Source organism: Epinephelus lanceolatus, chromosome 23 (genome assembly GCF_041903045.1).
Source record: "Epinephelus lanceolatus isolate andai-2023 chromosome 23, ASM4190304v1, whole genome shotgun sequence".
Taxonomy (NCBI): domain Eukaryota; kingdom Metazoa; phylum Chordata; class Actinopteri; order Perciformes; family Serranidae; genus Epinephelus; species Epinephelus lanceolatus.
Genome location: NC_135756.1, coordinates 12,225,499 through 12,249,864, shown reverse-complemented (window position 1 = coordinate 12,249,864; position 24,366 = coordinate 12,225,499). Strand labels below are relative to the sequence as shown.

The window sequence follows — 24,366 nt, the reverse complement described above, 5'->3', positions numbered from 1 at the left end:
TCTAAGCAGTCACTATGTGGCAGCCTATTACTAGTATATACATTTTAATGTACTATTATTAATATATCAGTGGGGCCCTGACATCATATCTGTCGGATAATGTTAGTAAATTCGAGGAAAATACAGCCTTCACTTATTCCGTGTAAATGCTGGGCACGAAACACAAACTTTTGGGGGGTTAATTATGTGAATAAAACAAAAATAAATTGATGTAGAAAAACCCAGCAAGAAGAGTAGGTCCTCTTCGCAACAGAAAGTGGAGTGGAGTTTACTGGAGATTACTGGAATCATAACCTTGAGAAAACACTAGCAATACAAAACACTCAGATGAGAGAGAGAGAAAAGACCAAGGTTTGCCCAGTGTTATGCCTCATGATGCACATTTAAAGATGCAACAGCATAGAAGCAATCTTTAATTACCAAAAATGAGCCTCACAACTTCATTGAAACTTAATTAAATCCTCATATTTCCTTCAACAGGAGACCCTTTCTCTAACACAATAACTTCATCTGTTTAAATTCTTACAGCTCAATCATGAAGGTTGTGTAAATCACAATCAAAAGTGTCTGCTCCTTCTGCAGAATTTGCCACCATCTTCCATCATATGTTTATTTTGAATTTCGACAGTCTGGCTGCAGACGCAGAGACACACAATCACAAGCACATACACATACCAGTCCTTCAGGGAAAGTGACACAGCTTCACAGCGTGCTCTCACATCTATCAATGCGTGTCTTCATGTGTGCGTGCATGGATGTGCAGAGGTACTTGCTTAGGGTTGTGCAAGAGCACATAGCTGCAAACACACACACACAAATAGACACACATCATAAAGAGCTGCCTGGAGCTGAATCAGTGATTGGATGTGGGCGTAAATAGATAAAACAAAAACAGGAAAAATGACAGAAAGAGAGAAGAAAGGAAGGATGCAACAGAGAGATATATATAGGCAGAGATTGAGGTTTTGTCCTATTGAGTAAATAAGCCTGTCAACACTGAGGCTTTGATGATGGATGTGAAATGTGTGTGTGCGTGTTTGTGAGTGTGCTTCCTTCAGATCTGCCTTGAGCTCACTCCTGGGAAACACTCTAAGCCCTCCTTGCCAAAGGGGATGTGTGTTTGTGTATGAGTATGCATATAAAGGTGCGTATATACATGGCACATGCATGAGAACACAGATGCGATAACTGTAGGGTATTACACCCAAACAGTTTACAGCCATATGTTCAGGGTCATGTGTGTGTGTTGCGAGACATGGCCTGTGGGAAAATGTGAAACTTTGAAATGCCATAACGGGTGTCACAGGATTCAGATTTTCCCTGCGTGCCAAGCATACAGTACAGTACAGTGTGTGGTTCTGGTACAAAGTGCGATACAGAGCTTTACACAAATGTATCTCTGTGTACATTTGAGGCCAGCTCCACAGCTTGTTAATGCAGGCTTGCAGCAGTGTGTACAGTAAGAGTGTCTCTAAGTGGATGCTTGGTGCGAGCAAACGTTTGAATCGGCTGTCCTCTTCCCACCCGCCTAACAAGACAAAACTGTCAATTTCAGAAGTGTTCTTCAGGCTGTCAGTTCTGCCTCTATGCTGCTCTGACAAGTAGCATTTCATATGTATACTGAATCTAAGAGTGTGTGAGTGTGTGTGTGTGGATGTAGCTACCCTCACATGTTCCCTTCTATGTCAGAGTGAAAAATTACAGCTTAGCTCACAACACAATGCCTCAAATTTGATCCAATACTGAGCAACTGTAACAAAAAGGATACAACTATAACAGGGTTAGAGAGTTAAAGGAGCTATGTGTGATATCAAGAGCTTATCTATGATTCAGATTCTGGGGTAGGATTGTCTGCTCACTGGTCTCCATATAGAGGTGGCTAAGCTATCGGGTAACTAACCCGCTAACTTCATAAACAGTGCCAGCAATGGCAATAGTAACAGTGTTTACCTGGGGAGGAAACCAGAGGGTGGGCGTGTTACAACCTGGCTCTTAGGGCTGCAACAATGATGAGAGACAAGACGAGTGCACAAACAGTTTAAAGATTTTTTTACAAAATAATGATAAATAACCAAACAAATGTGACAGTCAAAGCCAAAAGAACAGCAACTGCCCCGTGAGGGAAGAGAGCAATTATGTAAGAGGGCGGTGAGCTTTTATATCATGAAGCATATCAGGCCCAGGTGCAGCAGCGGATACCCGACCCGAGCCCAACGGAACCCATGGGAACCTGATGGGTGTGGCCAGGCTCGAGTTTGGTTTGGGTTCGGACAACTTGACATGCTGCTGTGTTGTGCTATGGCCTGCTCAATGCTGGAATTTGTTATTTACGTGACAAAGCTTGAACGCAACACAGGCTCCACTCCAACTGAGTGTGTGTGTGCTGCCCTGCTGTGCCAGTGGCGTGTTTGACTGTGCGTAACAGCAGCCTTTTGATGGTCATTTACACACTGTCCTTGTGTGAGCATGGTAGACAGACCAGCTGTAACCATGATAACAATGACTATGTTTGGTAACATAGCGTTGGGTCGGGTTCCGACCAAAAAATCAGAAAGTCTGTCAGGTTCAGGCTGGGCTTGGTTATAACTGTTTCAGACTCGGGTCAGGTTCGGCCAAAAAATGCGTCCTGAGCCGCACACTACCCAGGTGTGGCTCATGAGGTAAACGATAACCCTCTGGCAGGAAAACAGGCACACCTAATGGTACGAACATGTATGCAGCCGGACCATGTACCACAAAAATAAACAGTGAAGCTCGGATTACAATACACACAGAGGGAGCATGACTTTACACAGCTTAGGAAGCTATTATATTACATATAGTAGTTTTCGGCTATATTAATGTCCTGAATGTCACATATGGAACCTTTAAAAATCATCAGCAGGTTAACATCTAAGTGTTCATATGTTTTAGGTGCTGGCTAGAGTTAACTGACATAAGATAAGCTTTGCTAATGTGAGTAAAAGCAGCAGAAATACAACAACTGATAATAGCTTAAACAAAAATATAATATATACATTATGAGGACCTACTAAACACAAAATGAAGCATAAAAGATCTTAATGAAATTAACTAAACGCTGCCATAACTAGAAACTATTGATAGTATCGTTGAGAGACAAAGACACAGTTCTGGTTTTGTCTTTTCATGGGATTCATAGACAGTAAGAAAAGGCAGAGAAAAGCAGCAGGCTTATCTTTTAAAAAAAACATATTTTAAACTTAAATCCTACATTAAAAAAAAAAAATCATTCCGATGTTCCAAAAATTGATTTCTCCTGGCTGTCACAGAGAAAGATGCTCTATTGCCTCTATTGCCTCTCTTTCAACAAGTCAATGGGCCTCGACCCTTTTAATGGCAAAGCCCTGGAGATACTACTCGCTGCCATTACCCACTCTAAGCCTAAGTGGGATAAATGGAGCGAGATGCAGCTACATCACAGCTTCATCCAGCAGGGAGAACTGAGGGTGGAAGTTAACATGGAAGGAAGAATGAGACACAAAAGACTTGATGCAGAAACGTTACAGGTAGCAGCATTGAGGTGTGCATACCAGTGACTGGCTAATCTGAACTCATTCATAGATGAACCACAGCTGTGATAAAGCCGAATTACTGCTGCCTTCTTCTCTAACATAATCTCGGTGGTAGCTAATGAAACAAACAGAGGGCCGAATTCACAAAAGGATTGCGTGGCTTTTGCGGCCGCTAAACCGGTAAAAATGGAGCAAACAGATACCGTCTAATTCACAAAGCACGCGCAGAGGGTGAAATGCTCCACTAACTGCGCTGCCAAGCAGATTGCGTCTCGGTGCTCCGGTGTTATTTGCACGTATTTAAATGAGGTAATATGCATATATTTGGCAGAAAAATTGCCCATTTCTATGCAAATGAGCCTCATTGATAAACAACGTCTAATTCACTAACACCAGCGCTAATAGCCACACGCAGTTTGAGTGAAGTAAATAACGTCTTTAGAAAGCTGGTGCAAACTGGGCGCTCCTCTGTGGAAGCCTCTCGCCCAGACTTTCCAGTGATCGTGGCAGCAGTGATTGTCTGTTAAATCAGTCTGTAAATAATATTTTGACATTATTATTACAATCATTATTACTTTAATGGCATCCAAAGATACTGATGCGTTGAACAGGTGACAGTCTGCGGTCGTTCTCAAAACGCACTTCTGTCACGCACTTCAAAAGCAACTTTCAATAATTTATTTTACGAAACAGGGGAAACAAACACGGTTCCATAATTCATATTAAAATCAAAAGATAACAAAAAAACAGCTACAAGTGAGAGGGAATAGTGATAAAGTGGTCAAACTGGGTCAAATCCACAGCCTCAACCCATCCGACACTGTTAGACTGACTCGCCAGCAGACATCACTCACGTTAAGACGGAGCAAACTGCGGGTGCAAATGAAGTGCAATTCAAGGTGCTATCAGCGGCCGCAGTTCATTCTTTGTGAATTCGGCCCAGAGTCTTTAAGCATTTGATATCTAATAATACCACCCTGATTCGACTGTGTGCAAGTGCTGAAGTTAGTAGACTGAATATAAAAGACAAAATAGTCCCTATTGGAGCTCTGGACAGGAAGAGACGTATGTTCAAAAAATGTACATGAAGGGGTTAAATTAAGCAGCAATATTGGCTCTGTAAAACTCCCTACAAATTTCTTCACACTGCCAAAATGTTATCAGAAAAAAAGTCTAGTAAATATCTATGAAGTAAAAAAACAGTTGCCATCCTGCTGCCATAAATTGGAAATTCAATTTCTCTACCTGTGTGTTGACCTATTTTGTCAAGAAAGTTCACTGAGATATGCGGCACAATACTTTTAAAGTACTGTGGCGAGCCCACACGTGCACGAACACACATAGACACACACAGGTTTGTAGTTTCGTGTTGTACACGTCAGCAGTGGCTTGTTTACCTCTTGCAGACAAGTGTGCGTTTATCTCGGGAGGAGTCAGTCGATAGCAGAAAAGAGGCACTTTTGCTCTAACCGCTTGGCAATGCTCTGAGCTTTCTGTCTGCTCCATACGTGACTGGAGGCTCCTCACCGCACCGCCGCCTGCCTCCCTATCTACAGGATCACATTTCTCCTGCAATGCTTTTGTGTTGCTGCAATCTGGCTGTCACGCCGCGGTCCTGTGGTGCAAACCTACTGTGGTAGAACTGATGATAACAGCTGATCTAATGTTTTCCAACACGCACTTCAGATTCACAGATGCGGAGTTATTTGTAAGGAATGATTTTGCTTCCAACTTAAAACAATCTGGAGTGTCCAGATCAAAGCTGCAGTCTCTAAATAAATCTCTAAATACTGAGCAGTGGAAAGAAAACTTAAGCCGTTATTGAGGAGAGCTTTCAGCTGAAATAGAGAAACATTCATGGAGCAACGATTAATACTTGCGTCAGTACAACAGGTATGTATTTTAGAGCTTGTCATATAACGTACAGTTGATTCATACTGTGCCCGAGTATGACTGCCTCCGCTCTCCACTCCCCTGATGCTCAGCTTTCACATCAGTGGTGCTCTGTGCCTGCTTGCATCATCATCTCCCTGACATTTTTTTGTCATGCTACAATGTAAAGAAGGGTGCTGCAGAAGGACACTGCTGCCCCAGGGAGCGTCATCAGCAGGGACCAGCACAGCAGCGAGGTGAACCTCTGCTCCTAGCCGGAGGAAGAGTCGCTGCTGTGGGGCTGCCTCCCACGGGACTTCAGACTGCAGGTCAAAGGTGACAGCAAGCCAGATCAGGCTCTGTCTGGGTCCGACCACACCGCAGTCTGATATAGAGCCATCAGTATTAAACTGAGACTGTTTCATAACCAGTTCAAAAGTCCTTGTTGTGGCATTAAATAACAGTCCACTTCTGTGGTTTGGTACAGTTGTTTTTCAAGCCTGATGTGTATCATATACACATGAACCATACTCGAGATGACCTTTTGAGGCGGACCCAGGCAAGGTATGCTGATCTATACCGGGGGCCGCTTGAAAAGGTGGTGAACAGTGTCAACACTTATCAAATAAACTGGACTTTGGGGTCTAATGCACTCAGATCTGGGTCCCTGATGTGGCATTGTTTTCCTAAAACGTTAGCATGCAGACTTATGTCACAATCTGCACACATGTGCAGTACAATAAATGAAATACATATGGTGCATGCACACAAAATATATGTGCAGCCAAGAGATGCAGCAGAAATGGATTCCCTCATTCGTAACAAATGAAATTCCCTCAGAAAGGAATTCATCCAATGCACTAAGTATAATCCTGAGTTAATGTACGAAATGACTGCCTTAGGACTCATTGAGCAGCAGTACAAGTCTGTACTCATCGTGCGCCGCATAACAAAGAAGAGGATTCCATTTATTCACTGTCAGAAATGACAGTTGTCATGTCAGAGGACACATGGTGCGATGGAATATTGTGCATAACATTCCAATGTCATCTTTTATGAATACAACATCGTTAAAACTGGGACGGTGCTTCTAACAGGTTGTGGAAGATCTCAGGACAACAGCTGAAGGAAGACAAAAGGAAAAGAATGATGAAGGTAAAATAGAAGCAGGTCGAGGGAAAGAGAGATATCCAAGAAGCTGAGACATGAAAAAGCAGGAAGTTGTTTGGGGTGGTAGTTTCAGTGACAACAGGTCCCTGGTGTTTCTGTAGCGGTTGGGCTGAGTGACAGCCACCAGATGGATTTTGATAAAGCTGCCCTGATTATCTCAGGCTTCGAAGAGCGATGTAGTGTCTCCGTCTCCTCTACTGTGAGACTGCAGCAGCCCACAGCTGCAGACAACTAGCCAGCAGCACAGGACAGGTGGATATCAGGCAGGGCTTACACTGCAAAAAATATCCATCTCTGCAAATCCTTCAGTCCCACAATTTTCTTTGAAGACAAATTCTGCTGAGGTGAGTTTAATATGCAGCTCACTTGTTTCGAGAAACTTCTCGAAAAAGCTTTATGGCCTCTTTTTTCAGACTGTGTGGTATGGTGGTCTGAGGTCATGAGAGAACAGCAACAGCATGCAGAACGCCAGTTAGGGACTGAAAACATGGTAAAAATCAGTGTTCATTTTGTTGATGAAAACTATGACGAACATTTTTCGTCAACAACCTTTTTCCCATGATGAAATCGAGACAATGACGACCTAAAAATAGATCTTGATAATAAAACAAGGATGAAATCTATGTTTCATTTTGGTTGACAAGACGTGACAAAAATGTTAGCGGTGGACTATCGGACACCGAGAATGGCCGTGCTTCCAATCATCTTCAAATGCCCCATGAGCAACAGGCTGGCAAACTCTGGCAAAGTCTGGGCCAGGATGAAGAGCAGCGTCAACCATTGGTGCGAACTGTGAGCTGTAATTCAGCAGTAAAAAAAGCAGCCTTGTGTGTTTGACTGTGGACGGTAGAAGTGCTGAATGGATTTGTGGAGTTCATTAGTTGCAACGGTGGCTGTTAGCAGCTCTGCTTGTTAGCCGCTGAATGGCAGCAGAGCAAGCAGCCATTGGCCGCTGGTCTTCACACCTGATCTCTGCAGGACTCCACCAAGTCTGGACTGTCTCAGGAAGGTTTTTGTGTTGATTGCTGTTTGACAGGCAGGTAGGAGGCTCGATTATCTGTGAGTGTAGACGTGCTGTACGTTAACAGTCTAAACTCAGCAGAGGTTTTTCTGACCGATGAAAGTTTAGTTTTAATCACCAACTCTGTGAGACATAAATTTAAACCTCCAGATTAACACATCGCAGATGTTATTTTTCTGCTTAACAGTGAAATTGATAAGTCAGAGTTTATAATAAACCTGAGTACAAATCCTAGTTGTCTCAGTTTATTTCTGGTGTCACAGACTCTGAGACCATAAATAGAGATGTTGAGCTTTTCAAATGATGATCAGTAAGTGTGTGCTTGTAAATCATCCCTTAAACCTGTCAAAACTGATAGAGAAATGTGTTTGCAAGTGTGTAGAAATTGTAGCTGTAGAAAAAAAATGTGGAAATGAAATGTTTATACAACCTGTCACCTTGATTCCAATTTCTCATACATGAAGCAGCCTAACTGGATTAGTTTAAAGTTTAAAATGTCATGAATTTTTGTCGACTAAAACATTTAAATTTTCATAGATTAAAACTATGAATGACTAAAATGTGACTAAAACTACTAAGCGTCTTCGTCTCAAGGCTAAGACTGAATCTAAAAATGGACACTGGTGAAAATAATACTTGTGGGCTGTATGCACCAGTCATGCCGCTACTGATCTCATGAATCTCATTTCAGTTTAAGATAACTTCATTAGATATCTTTTACGACAACTAATTTTGCTTTACTTCTTAGATTCATTAGCCTGCAGACAAACTCCTGACAGAAAAACACTGGTTTGTCTTTCTTTGTCTGTCTTTGATCCTGTTGTCTCGTCTCATGATAATCAGCTGATCCCCTGCTGGAAACATTTGGGGCTGGATATAAAAGCCAAGAGGGTACAAAGGACCTAAGAAATGTTATTAATACAAGATTATTTTGTCAATAGTTTTAACACAAAACACTCCAGGGTGTCTACAGGTGTTAAACATTGAAATTTAATGCATTTTAAGACCATTTTAAGATATTTTTTAGCCAAATTTAAGACTGATTATCAGAAAAATAGTCTTTTTTAAGCCTTGCAGATAACTAGAAAAGTGAAATAAAATGTGGTCCCGTGTAGAGGAAGGTTTTCTGTAGGAACATGGTTAATACAGTGAGTTATGGTTCAGTGGTAGGTTTAAAGGTTTGTAACATTAGAAAAGTGGATTTCACATGTTAAGAGTTTGACTCATTTTGGAAAAAGAAAATTAAATTAAAAGATAAATGAAATGAGATAAAATGTTTGTGGCAATTAAGACCTCAAAAATTCAAATGGAAGACAATTTAATGAATTGGATTTAGGACACTTGAAGACTTTTAAAGACCTGCAGACACCCGCTGTTACACTTAAAAAAATCAAAGTAGTGTGGTAGTGGGGGAAAACAAGAGCTGCATCATTACGCCATAAAAGTCATTAATGTCCTGATTTAATTAAGTCCGTTTCATTAAGTAAGTAAATCAGGATCAGCACATCCATTGCAGTGGTGTGAACCAATGGAAGGAGATTACTAAAAAATCTCATACAAGATTTCTTTAGGTTTTTATAATATAACATATTAAACCATCACATGATTCATGCTGCATTTATGTCTTGACATTTTCCATTAATACTGTACTGTTTTCATTCACTTTGCCTATTTGGTTGACATACTTTGCACAAAGTTATTATGCTGTCATCTATGATTGTTTTTTAGAGTCTGTATCGACTGGAAATGTTCTTGGCACATTGGGGTTGTCATGTGCATGATGTGTGACCTTATTTTGCGTCGTCTTATTATGAATATATATTTAGATCTCTGTTATATTTCTTGATACATTCTTATTTCATCCTCTATCTGTCCCCCAACTACAGTACTGCATATTGTTGCTGCAACATCCCAAGATTCATTCAAGTTTAATCTCAACCTAGCAGCAAGAAAATGGCATCTGATCATAAAACATGAGGTTGAAAAAGTTGATTTGTGTATCTGCCAAGAGGAAGATTTTTAAGAGTAAATCACAGACCAGTTGACTCACTGAGAAAGATTATTTTTTGCAGTGTAATGCACCAAGTCTCTCGTCCCTTCTCTCTTTCCTCTCATCTCAATCCCTCCTTCCCCATGTTCCTTCATCATCATATGCTTCCTCTCAGAGGCAGATAAAGAGAGACTGACTCACTCCCATGTCCAATTAGCCCGACATGTGACTGGACTCAAAGCTGGGAATCCAGGATTTTCGCTCCTGCTGCGTCACAGATTTACATTCATGTAGATGGCTTAGCCTGAGACGACCCTCCAACTTTGTCGAGTGAATGTTTAATCTGCCCCCTTCTCATCTCAGAGTCTTTCTCACCTCTCCTTGAGGTCTGTCTCTCTGCAACAAGACAGCATCTGCAGCATGTGAGACATTTTGCATGGAATGTATGGTGTTCTCCTTCACCTCTTCAGTCTTCTGACTTTTAATTTTTGTTTTCTGACTCTTTTGCTCTCCCACATCACATGTTTATGTCTCTTTCACTCTCATCTCCATCTCTGTCTCTCTTTCTCTGTCTCATTTGGCCAGGTAACAGCACTCAGAGAGCTCAGAACAAACACAACACCCACACTGCTCACTTACGTCAGTGGAGCAATTTTCTACCAAAAGACACTTTGACATAAAGCAGCTAACCTCCCAGTTCACACACACACACACACACACAAAACACACTCTCGACAGTGTATATGGACAGTTCAACTCTCCTCCATCCTGCAGCCAATCACAGCTGAGATCTCACAGCCACGCGTGGGACAAGACACATGTGCGCACACAAAACAAGCCTCTACAGCAGCCTCTCTCCGCTCCTGTCGGAGGGGGGGTGGCGGTTGGTTTGGGAAGGAGGGGGGTTGTCACTAGCAAGGCAGTTCCCATGGCAACATACAGGTGACTCACCAGCCGGTGAAGCAGTTGCCGTGACAACCTGCAGTGTGTAGCATCGCTATGGGAGCAGCTGACTGAAAGGGAAGAACACGTTGTGGGTGTTTGTTGTCGTGGGTGTCGAAGTAAAACGCCGCAGACCGAACAACTGACAGGACACAGAAGACAGAATCGCCTGAAAGGTCCGAGGCTGACGGATCAACTCGCGCTGAATGCTTAACTGGAAACAGCTTTGAGGACAGTGTGGGTAACAGTGGAAGGGTGAACTGAATAAAGTGTTGATGAGTTACTTCAGCTGTAAAATCTTGTTTGGACTGAATTTATATTTCAGGGTATAAGATATTTAGTATTTCATCTGGTTCTCTGCAGCTTAACTTTGAATACATTCAAGCCACTGTCAAACTACAGAAGGTGCTTTGTATTTATAGTGAAATATTATTCAACCAGCACTCGCAGGTAATTATCAGCCTCCCCTGAGCTCTTCAGAGCATTTTAGCATCTTTCAGCTGATTGCTTTGGTCAGGGTTCATACAGACATTACAAAATGAAATTCAAGGGCTTTCAAGTACTTTTTCAAGCACCATTTTTTCATTTTTAATGACTTCACAAAGCAACTAATTATTTTTGAAATATATTTTTTTAGTAAATTTAAATAATTGACAATCAACATCTCAGTGTTTCAGTAAAGGGCCACTTATTACGCTCTTTTTAGGCATAACTGTACAAAATCCTAAACAAAACATTTGAATGACAGAAGAGCTACAGTGCTGATACTACCAGTGATGGGATGTAACAATGTGTATTTACTTAAGTGCTCTATCTAAATACAAGTTTGCCGTACTTTACTTGAGTATTTCCATATTATGCTACTTTATACTCCACTATATACTGGAAGCAAATAGTGTACTTTTTACTCCAAAAGTGATAATATATCAACACAGAACAGGAGTAGAGGGACACACCCCGTCACACTTGCCTTATGTCAGACAGAGTTGTCAACTCATTACAAATAGAAGTATCTTACATATTTTAAAGACAGGAAAAATCATCTTTAAAATACAACCACCTGTAGCGCAAGGAAACAATACCAGCTGGCACTAACGTTTCAATTTCAGTTTTCGGTGCATCTATCTACCTACCTAAAATCCAAAATGCCAAATCTAAGGCCTCAAACCAATGGGTGATGTCACGGTGGCTACGTCCATCATTTTTATACAGTCTATGGTTTTAAGAGTCTGCCTAAAAAGACTCCTCAACTGCTGACATTTAGGTTGGAAATTGTGACATCTTGTGTGGCAACTTATCAGACTTCACACAGCTATCTCTGGAGCCACAAAGGACAACTTTTCCATGTTCACAGTAGTGCTCCCAAAGACACGTAAACAGACTTTGATGTGTAAAATCAGTAACGTTCCCTTTTTAAGACGTTGTTCATAAGGTGATAAGGTGTCTGTCCGGAGGCGACTTAAAATATGGACTGACAAACAAGGACACAGATAAACAGCAGGTATTTTGAAGTGGAATTAATGCTGGAGTACGGACAGCAAAGTGGGACAGGTATAACACCTGATCTGTGCATGTAATATTAAAATCACCCGACCTCCCCTAAAGAAGAAATTCATCCCATCCAAACAGTGATAGAGGCATAAACTCAACAATGTATACCAAACAACGCTGCTCTCACTCTCACCCACATTTTCCACACCTGTTTGTTGCTATGAAACTCGCGTTAACGTTGAATCAACACTACACTTGGCATTCAGGTGGCTCAAGTCTTCCACTAAAGTTGTGATCATCACAACAGCGGGATGTTCATATGGATTCTTGCTTGTGACTACAGTAAACACGATCATGCTGGAAGGCGCCATATGTTCCGCTGTCAGATTATTTTAAGAAAACCTATTAAAAAGGACCAAAAACGAAGTGTGGACAAAGAAATATCATAAAAGACGGTCCAGTTAACAGATAGTGAAAGCACTGGCAGCAGTGATCATGGCCCAGACACTAACAGGTTCAATCTGTTAGTGTCTGGTTTAAAAACAAATTGTTGGTTGTTGACTGTTTTTGCAGTTTTGGGTTTTGGTCAGTTTTGCATAATCACCATTTATAAGCTGCATCTTGTGAGTCTAAGAGCAGCAAGCCACAGAGGAATGCAGCAGTAACCTTGCTGGGGGAGGTTTGAAAGGACTAATACGGAATTCAATATATTTCTTACTCCAGATCTTTTATGCGAAAAATTCTTACATAATGTATTTTTAAATGTCCCCCAAAATGTTTCCAGCTTTGATGCATGCAATCATATTGTAAGAAAAAAAACATAATTCTACTACAAATTGATAAAATATTTCGATGGAGTAAGACAGAGACATTAACTGAGAAATAAACTACTATCTAAATTACATGAGGTAGTGATGTGCCGGTCGACCCACAGCCTGCGGGATTGGGCAGTTTGTGTAAGGTTGTCAGACAAAAATCATGTTTTGGGCAGGCAGGTCATAAAGTGACAGAGCAGCATTCTGTGTAATGTATGATAACTTATAAAAACAGTGTGCAAAATGCCAACTTCCTCTCTTCTCTCTATCTCTCTCACACAACAAGCAACTTCATCACCAGCACTGCTGCATTCAGGTTTTCAGTTATTCACCTCCTGACCAGGAAAATCTGTTGAAGTCCAGACATATTTATTCGTAACTCTCAGGTTATAACATCAGGTAAAAATACTTCCCTCTGCAAATATGCAGGCCTCACACTGTGTTCTAAAAGCAAGCAAGCGTCACTCTGTCCTCACTGAATCCGTTAAATATGTATTTCTGTAATGTCATGTAAACAAACCACATAGGTTATCAGCTGTTTGCTCAAGATCATAGGCTTAAGATGTAACCACTTAAAAGATGGGTAAGGACTTGCTGTGTTTCTGTCATCTGAATGTTTTAAAAGAGAAAACGAACATTTTATATTGTGATATTTACTGGAAATAACAGACAATATAGCCAACAGCAAGTAGGTTGTTATGAGTGATGGTCATTACCAGAAACTCTCAGCTTCAGTTTGAGGGTTTACGGTTCAAGATCAGGTCACTAATTAATGCATATGTTTACGGGTCGGACGGGGCTGGTTGGTTCTCATAATGGGCCAGGCTGGTGCAGGTTTTTAAAAACCCTGCCTCTTGGATCACACCTTCACCCCTCAGTGAAGGTGGAATTCTCAGCTGATTGTCACATGAAACTGATGTGACATCATCTTCAACATGACACCTGCATAATCCCTTCAGTGGCAATCGAACAGAGGAACATCTGCACTTCATCAGTTGTACTGTGTAGTTTACAGCAGTGCTTTCCAACTGGAGGGTCGTTGGTCCATTCTGAATGGACCACAAGTGACTCACAAACATATCAAGTTTGTAAAAAAACACACTTTATTTTTAAGTTTAGTGAATTTCCGGCACAGAGCTTTTATTTTAAAGTGCCGTTTCCTGCTGAAGAATGAGTGAATAATGGACAGTTGCTTGACAGAGACAGAAAACTAGCTGGACGTCATGGCCAAACGCAAGTATGCTGCTGAATATTTTGAACTGTGTGGACCTTGAACTAATGACTACGGACAAATCTGGATCATGTGGCTTGACCAGTTGGGAACCACTGGTTTAAGGCATAGTTTTGTGGGCTCCTATTTCTAAGAATCTGGGTCAAGTGGATAACAAAGTTGTGGTTGCTACTGACAGCAGCTTGGCTTTGAGAAAATGCCAGGTTTATTCAGAATGTCCCTTGTTGCAAGTGACAATTTACTCTGACTTATCAGTGGTCTGCAGTGTCTCCACTTCACCTTCTAGTATTGGCTCAGCACAAGTGGAACCTTGACCAAGGTGGTACCAAAAAAAGCACCAGGTACTATCCACAACTTTTGCTAATGGAAATCCTAAAAAGAGCGAGTCGAGTTAAGTAGAGCTGTGAGGTGGAAATGCAGTATTTCTCTACCATGAGAAAGAATGAACTTTATAAATCCCCTGAACACCCACACAGGTGTTTTCAGTTATTGATTAGGCTTTGTCTCAGGACTGTGTGGCCGTGTATAGCTTAGTTGCACCTGTTAGGCCGAGACAAATTACACTTCATTCTCATTGGTAGATGGAGTTTCGTGACCTCCAAAGCTTCCACCCACCTTCAACCTGAGCAGAGGTCTAATCAGCCAGAAAAAAATGAAAACAACTGTGTGGGTGTTCAGAGGCTTTTAGAACGGATGCGGATGGCATCATGGGTGCTTTTTTGAAACTGAAACTGCATGTGACAAACACTGACTGCAACATAAAAGTAAAGTTTTTGGTGATGCCCTACCATTGCGTGGACAGGCGTTGAGCTGGTGGTTGATATCGAGTGAGCAGGGCTTGCGTGTGACAGCTGTGGTCACAGACTCGTAAGGGTTGTCCTCGTCCTCTGGCAGAAAAACATCCAGAGACGGAGAAGCGACAATTTCTGCTGAACGCTTTGAATCCTGGAAAAGGGGCAGAGAGAAACAGAGAAAGACAAATGTAAGGGCAATTTGTTAAACATACCACATTATCCAGTAACAGAGTGACTCCAGCAGGAACTACCAGCAGTGCTACACTCATTGAGCTAAACACAAACAGACCACTAATTACATTATTAATTATGCACTGCAGCCACACTGGCCTATTATCCCTTCAAACAGACCCGTACATGATGTATTATGCTGATAAATAGTGTTTGGAAGGCAAAGCAAAGAGCCCTCTCAGTGAGTTCAGATGCACAGAGAGAGTCATTTGGATTTTATGAGCTGTATAAGAGAGGTAGAAAGTGCAGCAATACAAAAGCTCAGCAAAGGAAAAACAGAAAAGAGATGTTTGATATGGATTTTCAAATGTGTGGTAAACAGAGTCTTTTCAGGGCCAAAGATGTCCATCTCTTTGTTCACCTTTGCCTGAGGTGCATCATGAGAAACAAAAAGAAAACAACCAAACACATCAGCTCAGTAATCTCTCAGTTCAGCTCAAGGCTAGCGTTAAAGTCCAACCACATTCACACAGTTGGATTATCATGAAAGATTCAGGCCGAAGTTCAAAGCAAACACTGAAAATAAAAGGTTGTAAAAAGTTTCAACCTTTCTTTCTTCTTTTCATTTCTGGTGAGTTTAAACTAGAGTCTCTCAAAGGTCCCTTCAGGACTTTTGGGTTTTGTTCTGTGTGATAAGTGTGATCAACGAGGTTTTGCTGAAGCTAAAAGAAAAAAAAGCGCTGTCTTAAGTTCTCAACATTCATCTGCCTTAAAACTGTTGAGACTGGCAAAGATTAAAGATAAGTCACAGGCAATCATATGTTCAATTGTGTGGGAAAAAAATCAGTCTATGACTTAAAGATTTAAAGGGTTTATGTGACAAATGTGCTGGTAAAAATCTACACTGCAAAGTCCAATAATATTTTTCAGGACTAGATAATCGAGAACCTTAAAATATGTGATTCAATGGCTTTTTTTCCAATCCATTAACTCCCTGACTGGTGAAAGAGGTGGCTGTGGTTAGTATCTATCCTTTGCCACGGCAATACCTTCAGGGTCTCATCACATGGTGCGAATGAATTTAGAAAAAGAGCAACAACAGCTGATAAACCCATCAAAACAACATCTATTTTGTCTTAGCTGCTGGATAAGCAATACCAGAATGTGAAAAAGAGACACAACATGAGCAGAACAAAGGTTTCTATTTTTTTATGTAAAATCATTTTGTGATACAGCTCTCACTGAAAACATGTTCTGCTGTAAATCTTAACAGAGACTAGAATTACCACCTCGTGGTTGTATGCAGCCATAAACCAGTCACGTTGTAGTTACAGTTTACATCCATGTCTGTGAAAAAGTGGACGCTTCACACACATCTTCTCTCCAGCAGCACAGAAGATATATACAATCACCCCCGTTTCAAGGTGGACACCCAAGATTAGTGTCACCAATTCAGTATCCTACCAAATGTTGACAAGACTAAAGAGTTGTTCCGAATGCTTCGAAGTCTTTAGATCTGAAGACAGAGCCAGTTTCACTCGATGGCCAACGTGTTCAAGCTGTGGAAAATTTTAAATACCTTTTAAATACCAAGTGAGCTTCGCTGGAAATACTGAGTATGTTTTCAAGAAATGCTCAAAGCGACTTTATCTTCTTAGGAAACTCGGTGGAGTTGCTGTTAGGCAGCAGACTTTAGAATCAGTGAACAAAACTATGCTTCAGAGTGTTTAAACGTTTCACCTTCCTGTCAGATAGCGTCATCTTAACTGTACATCCAAGAATAAACTCTCGTGGATTGTGACACTGGCAAGTAAAATAGCTGGCAAGCCGCAAATGCCCTTGACCCAACTCTCTACAGAAGGGACGAGGAAGAAAGCAAGGAGTATCTTGGCAGATGGCTCCCATCTTCTCTTCAGCCAGTTTGAGCTCTTGAGCTCAAAGGTGCTATAGAGTCCCTCTAGCAACTAAAAATATATTTAAGAAGTCCTTCATCCCAACTGCCCTCAATATTCTCAACTCAACAAAGTGACTTATGAGTTTTAAACCACAGACAGACAACAAGCTGATCTAATGTGTTTGAGTGTTTTTTGTCAGTGACTTTATGTGCTTATCTTAGTGACTATTTGTCTGCTTTTTACAATGTTGTCTTTAATGTTTGGTGAGCCGAAGACAATGGTGGACAATAAAGATATATTCTATTCTATTCTAAATGTCTCTTTCTCTTTCCTGAGTCCAGTGACCTTGACATTTGACCGCCAAATTCTAATTAGTTCTTTTTTAATCCAAGTGGACATTTGAGCCATATTTAAAGAAATTCTTTCAAAGCTTGGGATACTGCATTCACGAGAATGGGATGGATGGATGTACAGATGTGGACAGTTGGACAGATGGACTTACACCTGAAAACATAATGCCTCCGGCCGCTTCTGTCACCAGCGAGGAGGCATAAAAAGCGCTAATCATCATTCCTGATAGTATGTTATTAAAGTATTGACAGGACTGATGTCCTTGCTTTACTTTTCTTGGCTAATGCTGTTTGTGAGGCTTACTGTCAGTCCCTCTGAATAGAGTATCTGCTAAATGCCTAAATTTTAATTTGCATACTGCTTTAAATACATCAATGGTTTTTACCAAAAGGGATTTTGAAAGAAACTCTTCAGTTGGAGACTATTAATTCAGAATAACATGTAAGGAAATGTTTCTTTGGGACCTTTATATAAAAGTGTTCTCTTCGGGTATTTGAGGAGAATTTCGGATTGCATTTTGTTGCAGCATTGGTGAGAAGGTTGAACCCCAAAGGGCTTCCGACAGAGAGCTGAGGACCAAAAGGTCCCTTATCTCTGAGGCAGATGTGTACCCAGAAAGAAATGAAAAACAAGAGTGAGCGATGTGAAGCAGGGGAAAAGGTCACAGGGAGGGAGCGTCATTTTAGCCAATCAGACAAAACATTTCTTTCCAGTGATGCAGCCTCTGGATGTCTGCCTTTTCCCCATAACGCAATACTCTATCATCATTTCTGAATTGTCACTTGGCAATTCTGGCAACTTTTTTTTTTTTTTCTTTCTCCTACTTGTCTGCATTGGTCTTCATAGCTTAGCGCCACAAAAGGGTGTAAGCTTCTTATGAAGATTGATGCACTGTTAATCTTGCAGTCAAGTATTTTATACCCACCCTTCCTGGAGACTAGCCTAACAGCCTTTATTGGAAAAAACTTCCTAATATGAGCCAGAGAGGGCCGTGATACACCAAAGTGTGTCAAGGGGAAAGTAAGGAAACAAGCAAGGGGGAGGGGGCAGGTGCTTAAGTCCTGAGTTATATAGCGACAGTGCATGCGGAGAAGAAGGAGGAAAAACAAACAAACAAATAAACAAACAAACAAACAAAAAAAAAACACATACATCTCTCAACCCTCTGACTCCCTCTGTTCCCTCTTTGCCCTCTGCCTCTGTTCTTTATTCAACAGCCATTACTCTCCCTGTCATCGTGTGCTACTACATTACCCAGACTGCACCAGGCCATCAATCACACACTGAGTACACTCAAAATGGATTAATCATTCTGGCTGACAGAGCAATCAGTCCCTTGATGATTCCTCTCACTCACACACCCTGCACTCAATCTGAGACTTTTTTCTCACTGCACTTTATTAAAAGGCCCACAAACTAACCCCCCTCCCTTCTCTATCTCCATCAGCACTCAATTAGACTGCCATTACCAGCTAATGGAGGCCCAGTCAGTCTTTTATGCCTTCGCTCTGCAGGTGGCCTAGCCTCAGCTGATACTGATTTGACGTGACAACCTGGTTAGCTGCAGATTTTACCCACAGAGCTGAAGGAAAGGCTGAGAACACTCTGATGGAGCCAAAAAGAGCTGCTGCTCCGACATAAAACCTCTACTCCAAATTATTAACTCAACTGACAGCTCAGATTAAAGATGCAATTAATCATCTTCATATTCATCATGAGAGTCTAGCCAAATTGTGATTTCAAATGCAAGAGGTGGATTTCTAATCAGCTTTATAGCGTACAGGTAAGCATGAGCATGACACAAGATGTCAGAAATGGACGCATCACTGTTTTCAACCCGAGAGCCTAAAAATAATATATATATATACATTGACCAGCTATAACATTAAAACCACTGAGCTGCTGGGAAACATTTGGCCCTGGCATTTGTGTGGATACAGCTTGATGCTCACCATCCATCTCAACGCCGTTGCAGACCAAGTAGCCCTCCTCATGGCAATGGCACATGGCCCTCCCAGCAGAACAATGTACTATGCCACACCGCAAAAACTTTTCAGGAATGGTCCAAGGAACGTGACAAAGAGCTCAAGGTGTCGACCTGGCTTTCAACTTCCCCAGATCCCAAGCTGATCCAGCGTTTGTGGGATGTGCCGGTACCCCTGATTGACAGTGGAGCCTCCTTGCATCAGACTTGCCTCTGACCTGTTGAGGTATGAACCCAGGACCTCTGGGGGATGTCCTGAGGTGCCTGGCACTGGGGCATTGGCAGGCGATACTTTGACTCCAATAGGTTGTGAGGTAGGGTACCAGTGCGGTCCACAGATGCTCAATCAGATTGGACTATGGGGAATGTGGTTGCCACATCAGTGCCTTGAGTTCTTGGTCACGTTCCCCGGGTCAGGTGCATTGTCTTGCTAGGGGGACCAGTGCGATTGAGAAGTGTCGATGCCACGAGGGGAGGTGCTTGATCTGCCAAGAAAAAAGGTTTCCCAGCAAAACATTGCACTGTAACAATATGATCAATGTCATTTCTTCACCTGCCAGTGGTTTTAATGTTCTGGGCTGATCAGTGTATACTTTTTATTAAGATATATTCAGTAACACCATTTTGCACCTTGGCTCATCCAATATTTACTCCACAATAGTGATAGAAAACATAATCTGTGTGGCATTCAAGTCCAATTCAGACCAAAGATTTGCGATGAGATGCAACCTTTTGAGAATGTCGCAGAAAAAAAATTCAGCATTGTGAACTGGCCAGTCTCAGCTCGACTCAAGCTGAGAGTCGTTGCTATGAAGACCACCTTCTCAGCTAGTCGCATGTAACAAGTAGTTGAAAGTTCCAGCACATCTTGTTGCAAATCTTTGGTCTGAACTGGGCTGAAGATTCATACAAAACACATCTGTTGTTGCCAAGTAGTTGCATTTAATCATAGTTTTGAGGAGACAGGGTTGCAATGACAGCAACAACTATACTCAGCAGCATCCTCGTATTCAGAATAAGTCCATCCAAAGTCCGACTAAAACTGAAACCATCACAGAGTGGGCTCAGAAATCCAAGTCTTTTTTTTTTTTTAATACAATTCAAGCTCAGCTCTCACTGCAGCACCTGTCCTCTCACTGCACCATCAGCCTTTCAACACACACACACACATACTGCATCACTACGACAGTTAAAATATATATTTTTTTAAATCAAAAATATGGGTAAGGTAGGAGAGAAACCTGATTACTGACTGCTGCATGTAAGCACAGATTTACTGTAAATATGTCATCCCATTTCCCGCATAACCTCACTACTATGAGTAATCTAGTCCATTGTGAGGATGTACGCGTACAAGACAGTGTGTCACCAGAGGGAAATGCAACAGATTGCTCTGTGGCACGAAGCTGGACGAGGGTGCAGTTCTTCCAAACAAATCGAGATAATGTTTTCAAGTTGCTGGAAGTGAAAGCTGATTCAAAATGAAACAGAGACAAGTCAAACCATTGTCTTTGCAACAGGAAGTGACAGGGTTAATAGGGAATGTACAGTCCTGATGCGAAAACATAACACCAGCTCTAATAGTTCTAATGAAAAAGAGCAGTGAGACCACCAAATATCTCAACCGTGGTCTCATTTGTTTACAGTAATTACCAAGATGTCAGCATGAATTAACAATGAAATACGGATGTTTTGAAATGCCACAGGTGGCGTGGCATCATTAATAGATGTGCTGAAAAAAGCACATGAGAAAAGCTCCCAGACAGAGTGCGCTCAGGAAAGAGATTCCTTTGTGGTGTCTACAGGGAGACATAAAATTAAAAGGAGTAAGGGGGAAGAGATAAAAAGCAGGATGTGATTGAGAAATTTGCCTGAAATTATCTTTAAAAGGACGGAGATATGAGGAATCACACAGAACGTGTACTGTTAATTAATTTGTCAGTCTACCACCTAGTCTTCCCTACCGTTCTTCGCTACTCCTACCTCTTATCTCTCTATTTTTCCTCTACATCATCTCTCATTAAATTCTAAGTCTCCAACAGAAAGAGAAGGAGCGAGGCCGAACCTGACAGGGGTAACTAACCCATCGCCCAGCGTGAAGACAGGTAGAGAAAAGAGAAGGCAGAAGGAACACAGGTAGATCAAAGGACGCCAGGATCCAACTCAACACTTATTTGGGCGTGTGTGTCAGTGAGTCCCAAAGAGACGAGCACAAGATAGAGCGGGAAGAGGGAAATGAGTTTGTGCTGAGGAAGGGAAGCAGAGGAAGTGGGAGTGCAGTGAATTTGGAGCAGGGATTTCCTCACACACAAATAGCAAAGACACACAGAAACGCAAGTCAAGTGCAGGCAACATGTTGGATTTCTCACACAGAACAGCAAGAAAGAAATGGCAAAATGTCAAATTAAGCTGCATCGAAGGGAGCAAAGAGCTTAAGGTTTGAGCTATTCCCTCGCCGGCAGAAAACTACTTTGCACTCTGTCTTGAAGAGGACTCTCACTGGAAGGAAATCCCTCCTGCTCAAGTCCACAGTGAAGCCCGGGAGCAACTTAAAAATCTGGAGTTGAAATGAATCCGGCAGTGTGACAGCAGGTTTAGCTACCTGATATTTTGATGTATCTCACCTCTTCTTCCCGCTCAGCCGTGGAGGGGTCAGACGGATTTAAAAAGTGGGAGAAAAGGCTTCGTGCAGTTCGATGTGAGCAGTCCCTCCAACAAACAAACACACCCGGTCTTCATTCATTTCCCTCCCTCCCTCTCTATCTTTCGGGGCAGAGATAGGACACAGAAAAACTTGTGTCTGAGCTGAACAGGAAGAGAGCAGACAAACAGAGGCCTCCTTTGGCCACTAATTAGCAGGTCGTATGCAGCTCCCGTCCAACTGCAGAGGCCAGATTAAACGTTTGAGTGTATGTGTGTGTGATGGTGCCTGCACATGTGACCAAAAAATTGTATGTATCGGTGTGTGATTATATCTGTGTAATCTGCAGTGTGGTGTATGTTTGCTTGCAGCAGATGCAGATACGTGTGTGATCATATGAGAGATTATATGCGTACTTTGTGTATGTTTCTCTGTGTAAGCATAAATGCTTGTATTATATACCATGTTGGTGTGTGTGTGTGTGTGTGTGTGTGTAGGGTTGATAACCCAAATAGGAAACGTGCTGTCACTTTGGTCACGTCCAAGGAACTTCTATCGCCCAGTCTTAAATCCTGTGACTCTGTCTTCCTCTCTGTCTCTGTTTAACCCTTTACTGTAGCAGTCAGGACCAAACCCATTGGCTCACACACTGTACACAGAGTTCATTGGCCATCAGATATGAATAGAGGCCATAATTTGCTGGCATTTCCTCATGGAGGCTATTTGATTAGAGAGAAAAGGGAGGGGTGGACACCAGAGAGGACAATGAACCCTCTGAGGGCTCAATGAGGGGAGAGAGATGTAGAGTGTTGGAGTCATAAGAGGGCAGTGCTGGGGAGGCATACTGACCAAAACACAGAGATGGAAAATGAAGAAAGATTGCAGCATTTACCAAAAGAAAGAAGGCACAAGACAGCTCAACTCATGGTGATAACCAAGCAACGATATGCTTTCTTTCTGAGAGTGAGATGAGCAGATTAACAATAATCTCATGACTGTGTTTATTAGCCTACAGAGCTTGTTTTGATGAGCAAAACAAGAAAGCACACTTGCCTGCCTGCCCGTTTTTCTTTGGAGACTGCTGTTTTTTATGGCCTTTCCCCGGTATCCTCCCGGGGACACAATTCTCCCACATTTCTCCAAATTAATGACAAAATTTCACACCCTTTAGTTGTCACACCTGGTTCTTGCACTGTACAGCATGTATAAGTCCTACGCCTCTCAAAGTTTACCGTCCCCTGCTTCTACTCAGGCCTCAGAGCTGCTGTTGACTGAAGTGTACCAGGGGCCCTGTGGTGGCAAAAAGGCCTAGCAATACTTGACCCATATGGTCAAGTTAGAAGCAAAACATGTTAACTAAAATTGAGCAACCCTGAATGGTCTCACTCTGGGGAGAAGTCTCAGCACAGAGTGACCTGGCAAACACTGTGATGGAGAAACATTGTGATGGGGAAATAGATGTCATTGGTAGAACAAAGTGTGGTCGAACACCAAGTATAAAGATAAAGGTAAGTGCAAGTTCTGGAAATTTAAATGTATTTCACATAAAAAGCCTAATTCAGTGTGCTTATTATTTTTTCATTTTCATTCTTTAAAGGGAAATTTCGGTTTATTTCAACCTGTCTCCTATCGTCCTAAATTTGTTTCAAGTGACTAGTGACATAAAAATAATAGTTAGCATGTTAGCCGTTAGCCTAGATACAGCCGGGGCGCATAGTAGCGTCAGACCTGTTAAATGTAAGTGAACGGGCAACCTTCAAGTGCAAAGTTAGTCCACTAAACAAGCTTTTTTTCCACAAAGACCACCTCATATCGTTAGGATAAATGTCAGAGAACATATAGAAAACGACATGTAAACATGTTGTCTTACCTTACCAGTGTGGCGCCATGTTTGTTTACCATTTAGCTCTGCTTTCCAAAGCGCGGCCGATTTATATCTCGCGAGCTCTAGATAAAGCCCAGCTGGATACTAACGTTACTCCAGGTGGAGGTGTCTCGTCCTCGGTCACGTCCAGACCTTGAAAATAAGGCTGCAAACGGTCCCATTCCTTGCAACAGAGGCATTGCTCTTCTGTGGGCACTGGGGCATAGCATTCACAGGTACACCACCAATCTCCAGAGCTACGCAGCCTTGCAGCAGCCATTCCTCCTCTCTCGTCCTCTACCTGTTGCGCCTCTATCTCTCTCCTCCTTCGTTCTTCAATTTCACTAAGTTTCCTCCTCCACAAAGTCAAAGTCTGGCAAAAAGTCAACCATTATTCTATAAATCTTTCATAAAATAAATGAATGAACTTTTCAGGCTACTGTCCGGTTCTGCCTTCCAGCTGTTGCTGCTTGTTCTCGCGAGATTTCAGGCACGGTATGAGATCGCTGCTTGTTCTCACGATATTTCGGCCGCGCTTTGGAAAGCAGAGCTAAATGGTAAACAAACATGACACCACACCGGTAAGGTAAGACAACACGTT

General features: G+C 41.9%; 1 protein-coding gene across 5 annotated transcripts in view; it reads right to left on the bottom strand.

The window, feature by feature from the left end:
* The window catches only part of anks1b (ankyrin repeat and sterile alpha motif domain containing 1B), a 355,962-nt gene that overhangs the window by 146,961 nt on the left and 184,635 nt on the right, over window positions 1–24,366 (bottom strand). For all 5 annotated transcript variants that reach the window (XM_033615279.2, XM_033615280.2, XM_078165475.1 and 2 more), the window contains one exon: window positions 14,854–15,010. In XM_033615279.2, coding sequence (XP_033471170.1) covers window positions 14,854–15,010 — 157 coding nt within the window. The remainder of the gene's footprint in view (window positions 1–14,853; window positions 15,011–24,366) is intronic.